We start from the raw sequence: 20,702 nt of genomic DNA, 5'->3' as shown, positions 1-20,702 counted from the left end.
AGGATATGCGAGCACCAATTTAAGCCTCATGTGTGAAAATGACCTTGGAAAATGTATTTCAGCGTTTCAGGATGGATAAACATTTTGTAACTTATTTTCCCTCTCATCTTAGCTGTGGCTGAGTGATACAGTCCAGGCAATAACAGTAAACTATGGTTAAGACTAACTAGGGTTTAACTTTAAAAGGTAAAGGACCCCTGACAGTTAAGTTCAGTTGCAAACGACTCTGGGGTTGCAGCGCTCATCTCGCTTTACTGGCCGGGGGAGCTGGCATTTGTCCGCAGACAGTTTTCCCAGGTCATGTAGCCAGCATGACTAAGCCACTTCTGGCGAAACCAGAGCAGCGCATGGAAACGCCGTTTACCTTCCCGCCGGAGCAGTACCTATTTATCTACTTGCACTTTGACGTGCTTTCGAACTGCTAGGTTGGCAGGAGCTGGGACCAAACAACGGGAGCTCACCCCATCACAGGGATTCGAACCACCGACCTTCCAATCAGCAAACCCTAGGCTTAGTGGTTTAGACCACAACGCCACCCGTAGGGTTTAACTTAACTGCTGTTAAATCTCCTACCAACTCCTGACTGCATTAAAGGCAAGAAAGGGCTTAATTGCCATGATCCCCTGACCCACTCTCCATCTCTGTTTCTTCCCATCTTCATAGCCAAAATGACAGGCACAAGATGTTTCTATCTGTGACTTTAACTTCCTATATGCACTACAGGGTTGTTTCATAAAAAGGGAATCTACTTTTCTCCAGCATACTTCCTGTGAACTAGGTTGTATGTTGCCGTGCCCAAGAGTGGGGACGGAGGAAGCTGCTATCTGGACAAGCCCTCTGTGAGCCAAATCAATGGCAATGTGTGTTGAAAACAATAATATTTGCTCCTTTAGATATTACAGAGACAGACAAGGGCTGTAAATAATCCAAATGGCCCATTTTCAACCCTAAGCTTCAAAGCCATGGCTGAGAAGAGCTCTCAGGCTTTGTCAAGCATTTGATGGCATTTTTTGCAGAGAATATTCTTCCCGTCGTAAAGGGCTTTGTGCTCAAGGGAGGGATTTAGCACAGAAGACAGAATCCACAGGTAGGCAATCAATATTCAAGTTTCATTCCATATCCTTTCATCTCACTAGAACTATTTATAATCCACAGAACATTTTAACCCAAATTCAATTACCCTTCAGAGTAAAGAATTATCATGTCCTATAGCCTTTGTATGCATTTGCTTCGCTTTCCGTTGCAGTGGTCAAAAGAATCGTCCAAGTCACTGTAACAAATACTTCACTATCACTAGCTTTAAACCAGAGGTATGACTCAATGTATGATGTATGTCGAAGCACAGCTATGGCAAAGAAATATACTGCTTGCTGACTTCTGTAACCTAGACACATTCTGTCTAGGACTGTCCTTATTTAATGTAAATGAATTTCACAAACCCTATCTTTATCCCAAGAACACATTTACACTTGTTAGTAACATATACATTTTAGTGAACTGCATACTTCCCACTGTTTGTTGCTGCTACACTTGTGGATTTCTTTCTTGCATATACTTTTGAGCAGTATTTCTCATTTTTTAAAGCATCATTACTATAATCACCATCCCATGTCAACTCCTCCACTTTGTAAGTGAAATCAAGAACTGATGATAATTGCCAACTGAATGCACATAATCACACATGACAAGTTACACATAGGGTTCACTCAGTTTCTCACATAAAAGCAACTTCCATGACATCCAATGTAGAGTTGCTCCATTCTCTATCAAATGCTCCTCCACAGTGAATAGAATTGTAGATGATTTCCAACATCACTTTTCAAAGAGGAAACAAGTCATGGCCACTTGGGCTGTGAAACAGTTGTGTTTTCTGGTCCATGTTAAATTGTGTGATAACCTTTCCAGAATAAAAAAGTTTTTTTAATGTTTGCGATAGACTCATGGGAAATATTTAGGAATACATGAAGGGAATGGTTATGGTAGAACACCTGCTTTGCATGCAGAAGTTCCAGGTTCAATCCCTGGGCGACTTTTCCCATTAATACTGACCTACCCAGCAGTTCTTCCTTGATAGTTTCCATGCTGCCCTACCAATTTTAAAGGTGAAAGGCCATAATCTCCAATGTTCATTATAAACTAGTATCTTTTGATCTGGTGAACTTTGAAGATCACAAAGATAGATAATAATTCTAGTCTATCCTTAATTCTATTTGGGATTATCTAGATGCAAAACATCTAAAATATATACTTTCAGGTGTATCCAAGACACATTGTGCTTTGCAAGTCCTCTCCCTCCTGCACACTCTGTCAGAACTTAAAACTACATCAGCAGGAAAAAAATGCTTAGGAGGACTGAAGCATAACAAATGCTACAAAAGCCAAATATCACAAACTAGTATGTGCTGTTTGCACAAATAGAAGCAGAGCTGTTTAAGGCTGCATGCTAAATCTTCAGTTCAAAGCATTCGTCCTTGTGTGTTATATTGAAATAGAGCAGACAGTCTTCCAAAGAAACAAAGCTAATTCTGATTTTCCAAATGTTCCTCTTTCAAAGGGAAGACTTTATGAAACCATTATAGAAGGAAATCAAAAGCATTGAGCTGAAGAAATAGGAATAAAGAAAATAAGAAAATTTAAAGAGATAACCTGGCATTTTTCTTGCACAACATAAAGCTTATTAAAATAATATTTTGCTTCCACATATGTTCCTCTGGCTTTTCCAATCTATATCATTTCCCAGTTTAGTAAGACTGGAATTTCCCCTTGATTTTACCATACTTTAATCTGGTTCTGAATAAGAGGGAGACAGACTTCTAGTTATATAAAGTCAGGCAGATACCAGGCAGATTTCAGACAACAATATCAACCCTAGAAACTCCAATTAAGTCTGTAACAATTCAGTTTGTTACAGCAAGCTTTCACTGCACTAAACCTGCCTCTCCTACAGGGGGCATGGAAACATCATGTCCAGCTTGTCAAGAATCCTAATGGATGCCTTCCAGCAGGCTTTCACAAATACAGTTTTGCAGAAAAATTGGATCCGATGTGATGTTAATACAAGAACTCTGAGAGGTGACATTGTACAAGTATTTTGAGAGCTGACATTGTTGCACAAGTAGTAGCACTCAAGCTTAAATGTCACCACAGGTATAACAATAACAGCGCCAGTTGCAGTAGGGGTTTCATAGTATCTTTTGCAAGTGCAAGACAAACATTGGATTTGGCTGTTGTGTTACAATACGGCTGATAGACCCTAGTGGAATGGCTGTACAGTATTACATGTGGGCTGCCACAATTGGATATCACCCATTGTATTTCATCAGAAAAATACCATGAGAAGTTAGGTGATGCTTGATAAGTATAGACTTCAGCAGCCCTATAACCAAGGCGCACTGCTCATATGAGCATGTTCCTAATTGAGGCACACATTTTTAAAATTAACATTGTCTTGATGAAAATGCATACCAGATGGTTGCAAAATGTTATCACTTCTCTTTTCCAGCTTGCTATGAAAAGTTAGGTTTCCATACGTTCCATCACAATATGAGAAACTGGAGACAACTGAACAATGTGATTTGTATGAAATTATATTGTTTGAGAGCAGAATGGATGCCCTCAGAAGGTGGTGAACTCTCCTTTTTTGGAGGTTTTAAAGCAGAGGTTGGATGACTATATGTCAGGGAACTTTAGCTATGATTCCTGCATTGCAGCGGGTTGGAGTCCCAACTCTACAACGTTATGATTACATAAGTGGGAGCAAAGGATCTCAACCTATATCACTTTATAAAAGTTTGGATGGGCTAATTGCCTTAGTTAATTGCCATCCTTTCTCCAGGGCCCTTGCTTCTTCTATCCTGGTCTAAATTAAAAGCTAGCAGCTGATATTACAAAAGCAGCTTTGAATCAATTCCAATAATACATGTTGTGGGTCTGTCCATTAAAAGGTTTCAGAAGAAACTCCTTTCACCAAGCCTTTGGATTATGGTGAAAATAAAACTAAAACCTATAAGACTAAGGGATAAATCTAATGCACATCTATTCCCAAGAGTTTATTAGTAGATTTAGTTTTCCTTTAAGCTCTTTTAATTGGCTTGCAGCTCAGCTCAGGAAGTATTTAAGATGATCATCACAAGTTGCACTAAGCCTGATCAAGAAGATTCTGCTAACTAGAAGATGACCTCTCAAAAAACTTATATTGGCTATCCTAATTGAAAACAACTTGATTTTTTAAGGGGATTTTAGGTGCAAAAATAAGCACTTGGAAAAGCAAACATCTGAGAACTACTGAATACTCAAAGATACGATGAAAGGTAGTAGAGCAAAATTAGTCAACCTGCTGTAGTCATCTGATGCTATCATCACCAAATGATAGATAGATAGATAGATGATAGATAGATAGATAGATAGAGATAGATAGATATCAAATTTATCGCTGTAAGCAGGGATTCACAGTTTTGATTGCCCTGGTTATCATGGCAAGTGAGATGAAAGGAACTGCAGACTTCCTCTCCATTCAGAAGTTCTATGCCCCTACTGGAAAAAATGCTGTCCCAGTAGTAGGTGGCATAACCTCCCATTGTTGCTGCTGCTTACCAGGGGGTAGAGGGGGAAACTTGAGGTTGGTGTGGCACCACTCTACCACCTAGTTTTGCCCACCAGTTAAACTTGGCTTGTTATGTTTGGGGGGAGATAATAACCTAGCTCACTTGCCTTTAAAGGTTCTAAAGCAGAGCTAAAATAGCTCCATGTCATATTCCAATAGCCGTGCAAAAGGACTGGAGAAGTACGTTCACACCCGTTTCCTGCTAGCAGGATGAATTCTCCTTTGTAATTCTTTTTGGTGGTTTTAGCTGATGGAATTTTCTTCTCCACCTCCAACTCACTTAGCAGTTCAGAAAACACACTACTGAAACTGCTGATGCCAATCTCGGATTGGAAAAATCATTTCATTCCACTCGCTCATGCATTATTGCACTGAAAAGCAATAAAGAGCAGGCCTCATGGGTGCCCTAAGGGAAGGTGAATGGGTCAGAAATACTTGAACTTTAGGAATTTAGAGAATCCAGCAACAGGCATCATCTTAGCCATAGACTGAGAAACTACAGGATGCCTTCTAAGAGCTCTAGATTTCAGTAACATATTTCAGATTGAATAGACAGGGGAGAGATTAGAGACAGGGTTCTCTGTTAAGCTAACATGAATGAGCTTTTTGACAGGAGAACAGATCTTCAACTGCTTGAAACTTTTAAATGCCACATTAGTGGCAGTTTGGGGAAAGCTGTACATTTCACCAAAGGAAAATCACCTATTGCAAACTGACAGTAAGGAAAGTTATAAATGGAAAAGGAAAAGATAAAGAAGTATGTTTTCTCAGTGGTGGTTGCTGCTACCAAACTCCTGGAAGCAGGGATACTGAATGAAGCAAAACAGTTTATATGGAAAAATATGGAAACTTCATTCTGGGTTTGAGAAACTAGGATCACTAGCTAGTTTACAGACTGACCACAAGAAATATGGTGCTACACTATTAAGTGGTCTTATGGCCATGTCGATTTCTTAAAATTCCCTACACAGATGCACAAATCACCATACTGGCTTGGATTCAATTGTTGAGCATCCTTATTTTAAAACATTTTGAAATCTGGGCTGAAAATTAATGCAGAAGGTCACGTCCAGGGATGTTGGCATACAAAAATGCAAAGGTAAAAGGAACTAGACAATCTATTGGTTTTCCTTACAATTTAATAGCCAGGTGAAAGTACTTAGCATTATAGCTAACAAAGTCATTGTGCAAGTGGAACGACTTCTGCTCATTCAACAGATTTCTGCTCCCTCCTCTCCCCCTGTGAAACCCTCACATCTGGGGTTCCACCAACTCTCTGGAGAAGTTTTGGGGATGTCTGGCAGTGTTTAGGGGGGAGAGAGAAGGGAAGATCCATTATGTAGGCAGAAATTGTTCCCCTCACATCATGACTTGATCAGATTCAACTCTTAATCTGATGTCAACAAGGTGATGTGTAATAACTTTTAAAAATAAAAATTAAGATGCTGCACACAAAAAACAAAGTGAGTTTTGCCATTGACACCAATTGGCTGCAGACTCCAACCTTACATATTTTTGGGAATGTCCCACTGGATTCAAACAAAATCGCTTCTGGGTGTTTGTATACAGGACTGCAGTCTTAGCCTAAAATCCTGTGTCTACCCAATTATTAGCATTTTTAAAATAAAGTGCCATTGATATACAGAGGTCTGTGCAAAGAACATATAAACTAAATCCTGAAAATTTGGAAGGCAACAAACGGCTGGGGAAGAAAGAAGTGAAAATAAGTAATCTGGGGGGACAGGGATGGAGGACAGAATGGGAGAGACAATTGTAGCAGCTTGCCTTTCATTTAAGAATATAACATAAAAAAGAACCTTGCTAGATACGGGCAAAGGCCCATATAGTCTTACATTCTGTTTTCACAGTGGTGAACTACATGCATTTGGGAAGTTCAGTAGCACTCTCTCCACTTGTGATTCCCAGCAAATGGTATTCATTCACTTTGTCCTTCCTATGACATTTTGGCCTGTGCAAGGTTTCCAGTTTACATAAGCACCAGATAAATGATGACACATGACTACATACATTTCCTCACAATGTTTCTCTAAACATATGCTTTTTTTGCTTCACGCCTATACTGTAAATATGCTTTCAGTGATGGCTGTTTCCCAAACTATCGTTCTAAGAAACTTTCCAGTGTCAAAGTAAGGGGTGACAGCATGTATGACAGAGAAGCCTATTTTCTATCTACTTTTGAAAGTTATGCCACATATGAAAGCCAATTTCTTCCTCCTTATGTTTCCCACACTAACCTATCAAATGCTTTGTCACCACCATAAAAATTGTGAAGTGAAAGTATTTCTGTTGAATGTTTATATAAATATTGATTTCCCATGTCTGATTTCATCTTCCTTTTCTCTCTTTTTGTGAAATGGACTCTTACTGAAACTTCAATTATATCCTATAGAGTTCCTACATTTTTTCACCAAACGTATGTAATAAGGGGGGGACCTTATATTCAGAGTGACCATTTAGATTTGCAGAGATATCTTAGCTGGTCAAAACCAAAAATTTATTGCACTTTGAGGAGTTTAAAGAAGCAAGAGCAGTCCAGTAACAATTACTTACTCGATTGTGTTCCTGTCCACTTTTCCTGTCATGTTAATGCCATAGAACTGCTGCATAGCAGCTATAGCAGATTTCATTGTCTCTGCAGTGCGCAACACTGACATTCTGGGGTCAGTTGGTGGAAGATAGCCGTACTTTTGTAGCCACACCTATAATGACAAGCATAGTCTGTATTAGGGAAGATTTGCACCTACAATTCCCTCGGTGCCATCTAGTTAAGCTTTTCTTTCAAACGTAAAAGATGCAATTCAAACATAGGAAAAACAATCCACAATACATTTTCTTAACATTCACTGAAATCAAGAAGAATTAAGAATGAAATAAAGTGTTTATGATCCAATTATTGCAGTGGAATGTGCACGCTCTGACATCTCCAGACTGTATCCATAGGCAAGAAAGGTTGTAAGAATAATTATTATACATATCTTATGGATCAGAATAAGGGGCAGCATGGAAGGACCATTTGGTAGACAGGATGACCTATTTTTATAGAACCGGGTTGTTATTGTTGTTTTAAATGTTGTTTTACAACCCAAGCAGACAGTCCTCACATTACTACCCAGCATCTTCCGGCAATCAGCACCCTCAAGTCCACTGTCAGTTAAGTCTGCTGAGGTCTCAGGTCAAGGATAACAGCAGTCCCATTTTTATCCTTATTATTATCATCAGTATTTCTATACTGTCCTTCATCCGAGGATCACAGTGCTGTTTACAATATAACTACACAAAAATACATAACAAACAAAAACAATACCCCCAATACACAGTTTAAAAGTCCATAGATTGTTTAATTAGCCAAAGATCAGGGAGAAGACACTAGGCAGGCCTTCATGGGGAGAGCATTATTCTGAAGCAATGTGGAGGCTGCTGACACATACAAAAACATGGGGGCTATGCTGGCTTCTTTTAGCCACAATGTTAAAAACACAGGAAATCTAAGGCCACATTCGTACATTACTATACTTCTCAGAGTCGTCAACAATCAATCAAGGGAAGCTCTGTGAGATGAACAGGAATCACCTAACAATTATTGGAACCCTTAGCAAACTACAACTCCCATAATTCTTTTTGGAGGAAACTACAACCATACTGCTTTAAACGCATGGTGTGAATGTGGCCTGAGAATGCAGTTGGGGGAAGGGGCAACAGTAGCCCCTCAATCCTGGCCCTGTAAACAGAGTCCCAGAACTCACCCTTCACTGTTAAATAAATGAAGCGCTCACAGATTCACATTTTTATTTTGTATTTCATTCAAGACTTTACAGAGATCTTTTAAGCAATTCTCTCTCTCTCTCTCTCTCTCTCTCTCTCTCTCTTCCATGTGCTGAACTATAACCAACAAAGAGTTGATAAGCATCTGACCTAATTAGCAGTGATGTGGTCTGATTTTCCACATTCAGCTAAGCCACGTTTATCTCTTACACATCCTGGTTTAATTTCCTTTCAAGAAGAAACTCTCACCTTCAGGCCACATCCTTCTTGGATGAAGGCCCTCCTGTAATGTTGTTCTGTTCCATTTGGAACTGTTTCATGTGTTAGTAATGATTTTACCCCTTTTTATAACTGTATTTTATTGTCATAGCCCACCCTAGTATGTTGTAGCAAAGGCTGAATGATCTTATAAATAAATAAAAGACTGTGTCTAGCTTATGTATTTAAAGGTTTGCAACTTACATATTTAAAGCTTTGCAGCTTCCTATCTTGTACCTTGTGAGGAAGTTGTCAAATCACAGTGTGCTGATACTGGGCTAATCAGTGTAACTTTCACAATTAGAGTGACAAATCCCCCTCATACTTCATTTGCAATGTCAACTTACACACCGTCACTAGATGGAATAAAGGACTTCAAGCTTCACATAAAAGTGAAATGTACGCCAGCTGTAGAAAGGCAATCCTTAAATATCCACTGTTCATACTAACCAATTATTTTCAAATAACCTATCCGTTCTTGAGGTCTCTATTCCCAAGTCTAGAAGAACATTACCAGCAAAGTATCCCTCTGATGCTAGTGTAATGTCATGAATGGTGTTTTGGCATATCTGTGGGTGCTCCTGATCTTAAGCTGCCATAGGAAAGCTTTAAGACTTCTCCAGCCACTGACCACATTAACAGTAAGCCACCCCTCAGAGGGACACATGTCAGTGGTGGACATGGCCGAAGTACTGCATGCATACACTCACCACAAATACAGACTACACAAGCAACCACACACAAATCCACACATGACAAATGCAAGTACAGAGCACACGCACAGCACTGGGAGATAAAGCTGGTGAGACATTTCCCATGGCTTGCCAGTCCAGGTCTGGGACACAGGTTCATGGCAGATATGGCTACCTGTGGCTACTGGCCATGATGGCTATGCCTCCACAGCTGGAGGCAATCATCTGTTTTAGTATTTCAGCTTTCAGGTGTTTATTTATTTTATTATCAAGCAGTGTATAATTTTTTAAATAAATACATAATAGAAAAAATTTATTCCGAACACCAGTTGCTGGACAGTGTTCTCGAAGCTACAAACATGAGTCTGACCAAACTGCGGGAGGCAGTGGAAGACAGAAGTGCCTGGCGTGCTGTGGTCCATGGGGTCACGAAGAGTCGGACACGACTAAACGACTAAAAAACAACAATATAAAAAATTTATTCCGAACACCAGTTGCTGGACAGTGTTCTCGAAGCTACAAACATGAGTTTGACCAAACTGTGGGAGGCAGTGGAAGACAGGAGTGCCTGGTGAGCTCTGGTCCATGGGGTCACGAAGAGTCGGACACGACTAAACGACTAAACAACAACAACAATATAAAAAATTTATTCCGAACGCCAGTTGCTAGAAACCACAAGAGTGGTGCTTGGATCTTGTGCTTGGGTCCTGCTTGTGGGTTTGTAAATGTGAGAACAGGATGCTGGATTAGATTGACTTTAAAAGCCCTTTCCTAAGACTGCTGCAGCTGTAAGTTCTTAGGCTGCAGCTTTAACAAGGAGCAATAGCCTGAACATGAAATTACTAATACAGTCATTCAAGAGACAAGTTTTTTGCCCAATCTGTTTTACACCCTACATAGACATGTTGACGGAACCTTTGTTAAGGAAGTATTATTCATGAACAGGACTTATATGTCGCCCTACAACAAAAATACTCTGGGTGGCTTGACATAAGGAAATCACCTTGCAAGGAATTAAAACCCTTTTCCTCAACAGAATTTCTTTTGAACAGAACATTATTATTACCTTTATTTATATAAATTGTGTGTGTGTGTGTGTGTGTGTGTGTGTATGAATGACCAATAACATTCTGTTGAACAGAAAACCTGGGGTTTCTGAGTATGGTGGTAGGCCACTACATACAATAGGCACAAGCCTCTATTTGAATTTTCTTCTGAAATATATTTGAGACGAGAGGAGAAAAATTGGAATAGTTAACATCCAACAGTATGGAATTATCTGTGTAATTTTCCTACAGGTCTCTCCATTATTTGCAGATGGAGAAGAAACACAGGAATTAATTTCAGCAAATTGCTTCCATAAACGCTGGTACAAAATTAAGTTAGAATTGCTTGGCTCTTCAGCGAGCCTATTAAATCATATTGAGCAATTTAGGAAACATGCACATATTAAGTACACATCAGCCCAAACAGCTTTGTTATTAGAAGGGTCTCAACACATCTGCATAATACAAAATGCACTAACAGATGGTGGTGGGTTAATTTGGCAAGGCCCATAGAGGGATAGTCTACTGAAATCAAATCAGGGGGTCGAAAGGTTGAGCTGCAAAGTTCCTTTTGGGGAAATGATTATTTAAACTGAATCTGACATTTGGTTTTCCAGTTCGGTTTTCATAAAACAAGTTTGCAGTTTCCAGTGCTTCAAGCCTGCATCAGCAGATTTGAGGTGCTGCCCATCAAACATCTGCAAAACAGAAGAAAAATTGCGCTCCGCTGCCTGCAAAAGCAGCACTCTTTCTAAGTTACCTTTTAGTCTATTCAGTTTGCTTTCTTAGAGGTGACTCTAACAATGTGATTCTATGCATCTTGGCTTGGAATTTAGCTCCGCAGAGTCCAGTGCTGCTTTTAGCCCTCCCCAATAAGTGTGTGCAGCGCTGTAGCCTCAGAAAGGATACCTTTGGAATCACAAGTGAATATTCTTTGAGAGGCTCAGATGAGCCAAAAGAGCCCGAGGTTCCACTCGAAAAAAATCATTTCAAAAATGTCAAGAACTAATTTGAAAATAAAAATAGCATGTTATATAACCATATGCACAGAAACAATTTTGGGAATTTTGCAGCGTGAAGAGAAAAAGTCGAGCACGTTGCTTTCGCTGGTGCCAATGGCCCAGTGCCCACCGGCTTCAACGGAAAGAGAAACGAGTACCAAAGTAAATGAATGAAACAGAGCTAGCCTTTATGCAATGGAAGATTATTGCCTCTCCCTTCCCTTTCACACCTTTTCAAAAACTAATCATATCACCACTCCCACTAACACATAGGCCCACTATGTTAAAGCTAAATCCTGATCCATCCATTTTGGTAAACAGAGCCAATGAAAGGTTTTATTCATTCATTTGGCTTTATTATTTTTTTAAAGGCAAACTCTTTTCAAAGATTTGCAGAAACATTAGCAGTCCAGAATATGTAGTTATGCCCAACTTGCTGTATGAAGCAACAAGATCCACTCATTTTTATCAAAAGGAAGGGACCCTCAATCTACATCTTGCTGTATGCAGAGCAGGAGATTATAGAGATCACATTTGTGCAGAAAGAATTAAGGAGATGGTGCAACTCTCCTATGAGGAAGGTTCACAAAATTTGAGGCTTCTTAGCTTCAAACAAAATGGGGAGTGAAGTGGGGACATGATAGAGGCTTACAATATTATGCAAGGTGTAGCCAAAGTAGACAGGAAAGAGTTTTTCACCTATATAAAAAAAGGTAAAGGACCCGTGAATGGTTAAGTCCAGTCAAAGGTGACTATGGGGTTGCGGCGCTCATCTCGCTTTCAGGCCGAGGGAGTCGGCATTTGTTCACAGACAGCTTTCTGGGTCATGTGGCCACCATGCGCTTCTGGCACAATGGAACACGGAAACGCCATTTACCTTCCTCCCACAGCGGTATCTATTTATCTTCTTGCACTGGCGTGCTTTTGAACTGCTAGGTTGGCAGGAGCCGGGACAGAGCTCACCCCATCGCGGTAATTTGAACCGCTGACCTTCCAATCGACAAGCCCAAGAGGCTCAGTGGTTTAGACCACAGCGCCACTTGCATCCCTAACTCATCTTCCAACTCAGAACCATCAAGGCTTCACACATAGCCATACTTAAAACTGTGGAATTTGATAATGAAAAATATAATGAAAGCCATCAACTTCAGCCACTCTGAAGGGGTATTAAATACTTAAATGCAGATAAAAGTTATCGATGGCTACTAGTCTTGATGGCTATTTATTATCTCTAGGATCAGAGGTAGCATGACTCTGAATACCAGTTGCTGGAGAACAACAACAAGAGAGTGCTGCTGCAGTCATGCCACAGTGGGATTATAATGCTCAGGTCATTGGGCTTAGGTGCTTTTCAGCAGGCTGTTCTCATGTCTTTACATAGCCATTTTTAATTTGGTGCCCTGCTTTATGAACAGGTCAGACCACATGATTATAACATGAGAGTTCTATGTTCTGTTCCTCCCTTCTCGGTTCATTGATGTACACAATTTAGCATTCTTCTAGTTTTGACTTGAATCCAACATGAATTAGAGACCACCTCTGCTACTTTCCTGCATGACTGCTGTGGTCAGGATTTGGCTGAGAGTCTAGCAGAAAACAGTCGGCTCCTTTATAGCACCTTTACACCCACAACCTTGTGTTCTCTCCAGATGTTTTGGACTACAACTCCTATCAGGAGTTGCCAGCATGGCCAGTGATTGGTGGAAGTCCATTCTAAAGCACTATCTTGGGAAAGATCGCTATAAACTGGGAGCAAGTCCCATTGGACTCAATAGAACTTACATATGAAAAGACTTGCATAGGAATGCATTGTGAAATTATATCCAAATATGTGCATGAGACCGAAGACCTACCCAGAGTCTTTCATAGCTAGCTTTTGTTTTTTTCTTAAACAAAACCTGTAATTACGCTAGAGTACACTTTAATGTAGGAAACTAGAATGCAAATATACATTTAATAATGAAATGAAATAGTTTTTTGTTGTTGTTTTATCTCATTAATAATTACAAAAGATCCAAGAGTGCTTATGGTTTGCTCTCACATGTCACACATACTAATGAGGCAAGACTGTACAGCAAAGCCAAGATCTGAACTCAGCTTTTACAATGATGAGCCCAACGTAAGTCCAGTGCATTATACTGCATCTTTCAGTTATATCAGTATTGATGAGCTGGAATGGTGCAATGGCTGAGAACTATGAGGGACCTGACTCTGATGTCTGCTCTTGTAATCCTGAGATATTGCTCCTTAAGTACATCTAATAAAATATGTAATCTAATAAACCCGCGTTCAAAATAGGGTTGATGATTAAATATAATAGTCCTTGTATTCTTGGAGCAATGCTATTATGAAAGTCATTTTTAAATATTCCAAAATGGCCTCTTAGTCAATGCACTTCATCTATGGAACACTGTCTCCTCTGGGATGGAGGGCCAGCTCTTACGGGTTTTCAGTGTCAGCTGAAGACTCACTTTTTCACTCAGGCTTTTGCTGGTTATTAGTGTCTGACTTTAGTTGCTGCTATATTTCTCTTAGTTATTACTTAATGTTTTATTTTCTCTTGCCTTTTTAGTTTTATTACACTGTTGTTTGTGTTTATAGTTCATAGTACCCTGATCACAACTACTTCTGTGATGAAGGGTGGGCTAAAAATATATTTATCTATATTTACTTCTTCACACAGTGCACAGACTCATAACTGGGTAGGTCCAGGTTGTGGTAAAAACATCTTTGTGTGAAGGGGGTGATACCTCCCACCCATACAAGATGATGCTGAGACCACTTCTTATGGAGCCCATCCTGGGTTCAGAATATGTGACTGCTACTACCCACTTACAAATGTCCCTGTTTTAATAAAAATGTTTGAGAGGCTAATGACAGTCTAGCTCCCCATTGTCTGGGAAGAAATTCATTATCTGGACCAATTCCAGTCTGGTTTCAGGCCTGGTTTTGTGACCGAATCCACCTTGGTTGCTCTGGCAGATGACCTTCATCAGGAAAGGGAGAAGGACAGGGAGACTGGAACCCTGTTGATTCCGCTTGATATCTCTGTGGTTTCTATACCAACAACCATGGTATTTTGCTAGATCAACTCTGTGAGTTGGAAGTGGGAGGCTCCATATTATGGTGATTTGGCTCCACTTCTAGCGTAGTTTCCAGAAGGTAGCATTGGACAACCAGGCCTCAGCTAGGGAACAACAGTGGGAGAGGACTTTTGTGCTCATGTCCTGTTTGTGGGTTTCCATAGGCATCTGGTTGGCCGCTGTGGGAGACAGGATGCTGTAATGGATGGATCTCTGCTCTTATATTCTTATCAAGGGAGTGACTTTTGCTGATTCCTCATTCCTCTGCAGCTCCCTGATGTACTCCAGAGGTTGGGGGTCCCCTTCAGAACAGTGTGGGAGGTGGTGCAAGGATACAACCCCATGTAATCCTGAATCATAGGAAACTAGCATTACCTTTTGTAGTTGAACTGGTTTATTCTGCTTTAACGTATTTGGCAGGGAACCACACCTGAAGGGTTTACTGCCAGCATCCAGCTATATTGACCCAATGAGATGAAAATGCAGATTGACAGGGCCAGATTGGTATCAAGAAAATACCTCTTTGCATACAAACCCAGTAGGATGGATGACTGAACACCTCTTGTATCAACTTGAAAGCTCCCTTGTGCTTCATTGTTATGTGATCACCAATCTCAGATAATCTTGCTTAGTTTTGTTTATATGCCACCTTTCTGCCTAAAAGACCTCCCAGGATGGTTCATAAAAGTTTAAAAAACAAATAGAAAATTTGAACAACACCACAAATTAAGCTCAAATGGCAAAGAATCAAACAACACAACAAATTAAGCTCAAATGGCAAAGTTTCAATAACATCCATCACCCACTCCCCCCAAAAAGTCAGAACTGCACACCAAGATTAAAAACAATGACTTGGATTCAAAGATGAGTTAATTTGGGGGAGTTCATGGATGGAAAGTTTTCTGCCCCTTTCTCTGACCCTTGAAAAGCCTCTTTGGAGTGGACCCTCCTGAACAATGTGGGATGGGCCACAGGGGGCAAGGAGGGGAGGGGAGGGGAAATTGTTCTGTGGACCTCCTTAAGTTAAGCACCACAATTTCCCTGGGTCTTGTGCCACGGGTGGAGTGGGGGGTGGGGAGAGAGATTCCAGCCAAGTCAGTGTACTCCTCTGCTTGCTCACCCTTCTTCTTAAACTCTTGCTGACACTGAGTGAAGGTATTTTTCTACAAGTCTGCCTTTCATCATTCTACCTAAAATTCCCTTTGCATCTTCTCAAGAACATCTCAGGGTAGCACAGAACTTCGCACTTTAGACATGTGGTAGTATAATAACAGAAACCACAAAGGTTTGCCATAAAGATTAAAAAGTACTTCTTCGGAAATAAGTTTAAACACAAGGATAAGTAACATACCCATTGGAGAGACAAATACAGTCAAATAAACTTAGGAGTTAAACGCCACCCACTTTCCCTTCAGCTAAACAGTCCCTATCAATTTAGGAGTCACTAACAATTCTGATGTTAGGATGGCACTCTAGATGCCCTTCAGAATGGCATTCATCCCTTTGTCCCCAGAGAGCATGCCTTGATCTGCCTACCAAAGCAAATCACTGGGCAGATATAGCCGGGGCCTACATGACTCCTAATGCTCAAGTTCAAGAATATTAGAGGGTCTTAATTCCCTTCTATGGAAAGAATCTATGTGCCATGCTCTCCATCTTCAATGAATTCTACCAACTTCCAATCTGATCCCTGGAAAAGTTAGACTTGACAAGTTAAGCTCCAAAGAAGCCTACATGCAAGATTCATATTACAGACCTTCACAAGTGAATGGTACCTCTGGGGCTGGTTCTGGTTACCAGGAGCTGAGGAGGCCTTGGAGTAAGCAAGCAAGCAGCGGCAAAGACCAGGGGTGGCAACAGCGGCTGCCCAGAGGGCTCCCAAGGAGAGGGATGAGGAGAGGCTGAGGGAACACACCACAAGGGAGGGAGGTTCGAAAAAGGGTGAGAGGCTACCAGCTCTGCAGGCAAGGGCAGCCCAGGACTTCTATTCACTCTGTCCAGGCTTCTACCCCAGCACTTCGGTGCTGATAACGCAGCTGTTTGATTTTATCCTTGAGACAGACGGATGCCAACAAGTTCCTTTTAGTTCTTAACATTTCCATCCTTAAAAAACAAAGACACACACCCCTACAGCTGAACTTCCAATAGGTGTTTGCACTGAGCAGTCCAAAATGATGTCCAAGCTGCTTCCCTGAGTGGTTACAGTTAATTCAGAAGCCAACTATGATGGACAAGTTGAAATTATTCCCTCTGGCGTGCATTACCTTGTCAACATTAAATTCGGCCTGCCACTAATAATCAAGCGCTACCCATCCGCTTCCTCCAAAGCTCTGTTGATACTTCATGATCATGATGAGTGAATATACCTCACAGACAAACAAAAATCCTTATGTTATGGCAAGCCTCTAAATCTAAGGTGACAGGTAGACTTTGTATTGTTTCTAGCAATATGAGAGCTAACCGAATAGGTGGGATTGGCTGCACATGGAGCCCATCTTTTTACTGGGCGCATCCAGCCTTTCAGTTGGAACCACACTGACAGCTAATGCCTGCCAGCAGTGAGGGCTCACCAAGTCTTATCTGCCCTGCAGGCAACTGCCAAAAGAGCAGCATCTAAGGGCGCTGGACCTTGGGGGAATATAAAAGATATTCCTACTCATTTTCATTTGGTGAGGTATGTGCCTGGGAAGGGATGTTATGCTTCAATTCCAGCCTTCCTCATGGTCCTTAATGTCACAAGTGACCCAGTGATCTAAGTGGAAGTTTTACAATCAAATTTGCATCTGGTGAAATATTCACTGGATGCTCTTAGAATTAACATGGCAAAAGGAAGAGAGAGAGGGGCACACATCATAGAGTCGATGAGAAAATAACCCTTTTGTAATACACTGCAAGCAAAAATTGGATTCCCTGCTTCAGAGGTAGCATGTGCAATGCCTTTTGGCTGTCTTGGACTACAATTTCTATAACCATTGGCTATGCTTACTGGGGCTGATGGAAGTTGCAGTCCAAATTATCTGGACAGAGCCAGGGTTGGGGAAGACTTCTCTAGCCTTAGTGAAATAGCAACATGACAAGGAATAGACTTAGAGAGGGCTGTGCGTGCCAAACAGGTTTTAGGCAGGATTCTTGTTTCCTTATTTTGTTATTATATGGCTTTGTATCTAAATAGGTATATTTCACAAATTATGTGTATGAATTTGTTGGGTTCATTGCTTAGTTTTGACTGGACTGAAGCCCTGAGGACAAGGGTGGCATCAATATCTGATTGCCCAAACCATGTTTAGTCCACAGCAAGCACCAGTGAGCTTAATCCTTAGCAGGGGTGCTCAGCACTGCAGCTGAAGCTTGCAATTGCAAGTAAACCTTACTAAAGGGCACTGTTCCGACCAAACCATATTGCTAGACTCATGCAAAAACTAAATTAAGTACAGCAAATTGACAGCAAATTGACTTGAAATAAACTACAACAAACACACACACACTAATAAAATAATAATAATCCACCAGAAGGCCCTCGGAGCTGGACCTCAGTGTCCAGGCTGAACGATGGGAGTGGAGACATTGGGCCAAAGGCCATATAGGGATTTAAAGGTCAGCACTTTGAATTGTGCTTAGAAACATACTGGGAGCCAATGTAATACAGACACACACACGTATATACACAAACACACACAGCACATGAAGGCTCAGAATGCCTGTTATAGTTTTGTTTTCCCCTGTAGGATATCTAGAAATTACTAAAATGTCAATGCTACCCATTTAATTAGTGTGCTCCAAATATCTAACTCAATCTCATTTTTTAAACAGTTCATATGAAGGTCAAAGGAAATATAAGTGCTTGTGCTATATTTGAAAGGGATTGCTATTCTTGCTCTCAATGTATATGCTTCTCTCTCTCTCTCTCTCTCATCATTAATGGTAATAATTTCCAGTATCATTTAAATAACTGACCTGATCACTAAACATAAATGTGATCCTAATAATATTACTACTTGTATTCCATGACCACTTCTGATATTACAACACCAGATAGATCCCCTGGACAGGTTGCAAGTAAGAAGACGAGCAGATGAGAGCTGGTCTAGAAGGGGTAGGAGTTGGGGGCAGTGCTCTATTTTCCCAAAGGGACCAGCCTCTACTGAACAGCAGCCATTCATTTTTTATCTACCACACAACTCTCTGGGAAATAGTGGGAAATTGAAATGGTGGTCATCAGAGGGGTTTGCTTTTCCACAATGCCCTGAAGTTCCACTATGTTTGGGGCATTGTGGGAAATTTAAATGGCCGCCCAGGGTAAGGGCATCAGTGCCAGTGGCAACTAGCCCTAAGCAAGAGAAGAAGAAGAAGACGAAGACGAAGAAGAGGAGGAGGAGGAAGAGGAAGAGGAAGAGGAAGAGGAAGAAGAAGAGGAAGAAGAAGAAGAAGAAGAAGAAGAAGAAGAAGAAGAAGAAGAAGAAGAAGAAGAAGAGCAGCAGGGCTGCAGGAATAGTGAAGAGTTTGGATTTGATATCCCGCTTTATGACTACCCAAAGGAGTCTCAAAGCGGCTAACATTCTCCTTTCCCTTCCTCCCCCACAACAAACACTCTGCGAGGTGAGTGGGGCTGAGAGGCTTCAAAGAAGTGTGACTAGCCCAAGGTCACCCAGCAGCTGCATGTGGAGAAGCGGGGACATGAACCCAGTTCACCAGATTACGAGTCTATCGCTCTTAACCACTACACCACACTGGCTCCTGTATTCCCGCTGTGCCTTCCTCCACTGCTAATATCTGGACATGTGCTCCAGAGTTCATCACTGGAACTAGTTTTCCACTCCTCACAGAACCACCTCAGTCCCCTCCTAAGTAATCAAAATAAAATCTCCAAACTTCTGGGTTCAGGTGGCAGATGACTGCATGCTTGGGTTGGTAGAACAGGGAGTGCCTGTCAGCCTCTGTTCCTCTGTGAGCCATTTGTCTAACAGATGAGCCAGCAGTCACCTTCTTTTATCCTTGAACTGGAAATTCTGTACACTTTCTGATTGTTGTAACACAGGGTGTGTTTTTTTCTGGTGTGTGTTAGCATCTGTGCACGTTTCCTTCTTAAATAGCTAAGAGGAACTTTGAAAGTATCTGCTTTCAAGAGTAATTATGAAATGGAACATTTCTATTGCCATCATTGTACGAACCTGGCAAATCAGCTCCCACCAAACATTGTGCTGTAATCCTAGTCACAGACGCTGCCAGGATATCTCCTAAGCAACAAATCAAGTTTACAAAGCCAAAGTCTTGTGTCAGAATTATCAGCGCAATATATTATGGAAAGGAACCACAGAGCTTTTGCAAAGGCAACACGCTGAATATTTATCACTACAAAATATATTGCATTTCACAGCACAACATCACATGTTGCTCTAAATAATTAAAAGCAAAGTACATTTGTCAAAATAACTACACACAGTACATCTGCGATGACATCTTAAAAGAACTGCACAGCTACACAAAATTGGTTCTCTTGCTACTCACTCAAAATGAAATTTTATAGGGAAATCAGTACAATTTTTATGACTCCAGAATTACTTAGCATATGGACCAATATTTTCCTGTTTAGGAACAGCTATTGGAATGTACCGAAACTGGGAAAGAGCTGTAGTTTACTGACAAGACATATGCTTTGCATGCAGAGGGTCCCAGGATCAATGTCCAGGTAAAGCTAGGAAAAACCACCGTCTGAAGCTCTGGAGAGACCCTGCTAGTCCTTAAACACTAATAGTAGCTAGCCTGGTGCCCTCCACCAGATGCTGGACTGCAGCTCCCATTGGAATGGCCAGCGGTTGGGGATAATGAGACTTGCAATCCAACAACATCTAGAGGGCTACAGGTCAGCCATGCCAGGTGTAGAACTAAATGGACCAAAGGTTTGATTAATGTATGGCAGCTTCCTATGTTCCCAGTGTTCAATGTAATCTATATTTGCAAATCAGGTCTTATATAGGACAAATGTTACATCTGCACCAGCCACCCTCAGTGGTAGCTGGTCTGAGAGATTACCAAGAGCAAGAAGAGGAAATCACCAAATAATGCTTGGCCCTTATACCAAATAGTTTAAGATGGCAATTGTTATCTAACCTCTGAAGCAGTTAAATAATTCATAGTCTGATCAACAACCCACTTAAACTCAAATACTTAGTTTTAAACCAATTTACTCCCATTGAGACACAACAGATAAAATCCAATTACTTTGGGTTAATTGAGAT

General features: G+C 40.9%; 1 protein-coding gene across 3 annotated transcripts in view; it reads right to left on the bottom strand.

Moving 5' to 3' along the window:
* MMP16 (matrix metallopeptidase 16) overlaps positions 1–20,702 on the bottom strand; it is a 180,793-nt gene that overhangs the window by 98,945 nt on the left and 61,146 nt on the right. For all 3 annotated transcript variants that reach the window (XM_083517303.1, XM_083517304.1, XM_083517305.1), the window contains exon 2: positions 7,175–7,323. In XM_083517303.1, coding sequence (XP_083373429.1) covers positions 7,175–7,323 — 149 coding nt within the window. The remainder of the gene's footprint in view (positions 1–7,174; positions 7,324–20,702) is intronic.

The sequence above is a fragment of the Podarcis liolepis genome (genome assembly GCF_965112155.1).
Source record: "Podarcis liolepis genome assembly, chromosome: 8".
Lineage (NCBI taxonomy): Eukaryota > Metazoa > Chordata > Lepidosauria > Squamata > Lacertidae > Podarcis > Podarcis liolepis.
Note: the sequence above shows the minus strand (reverse complement) of the source record. Positions and strands in the feature narration are given on the sequence as shown.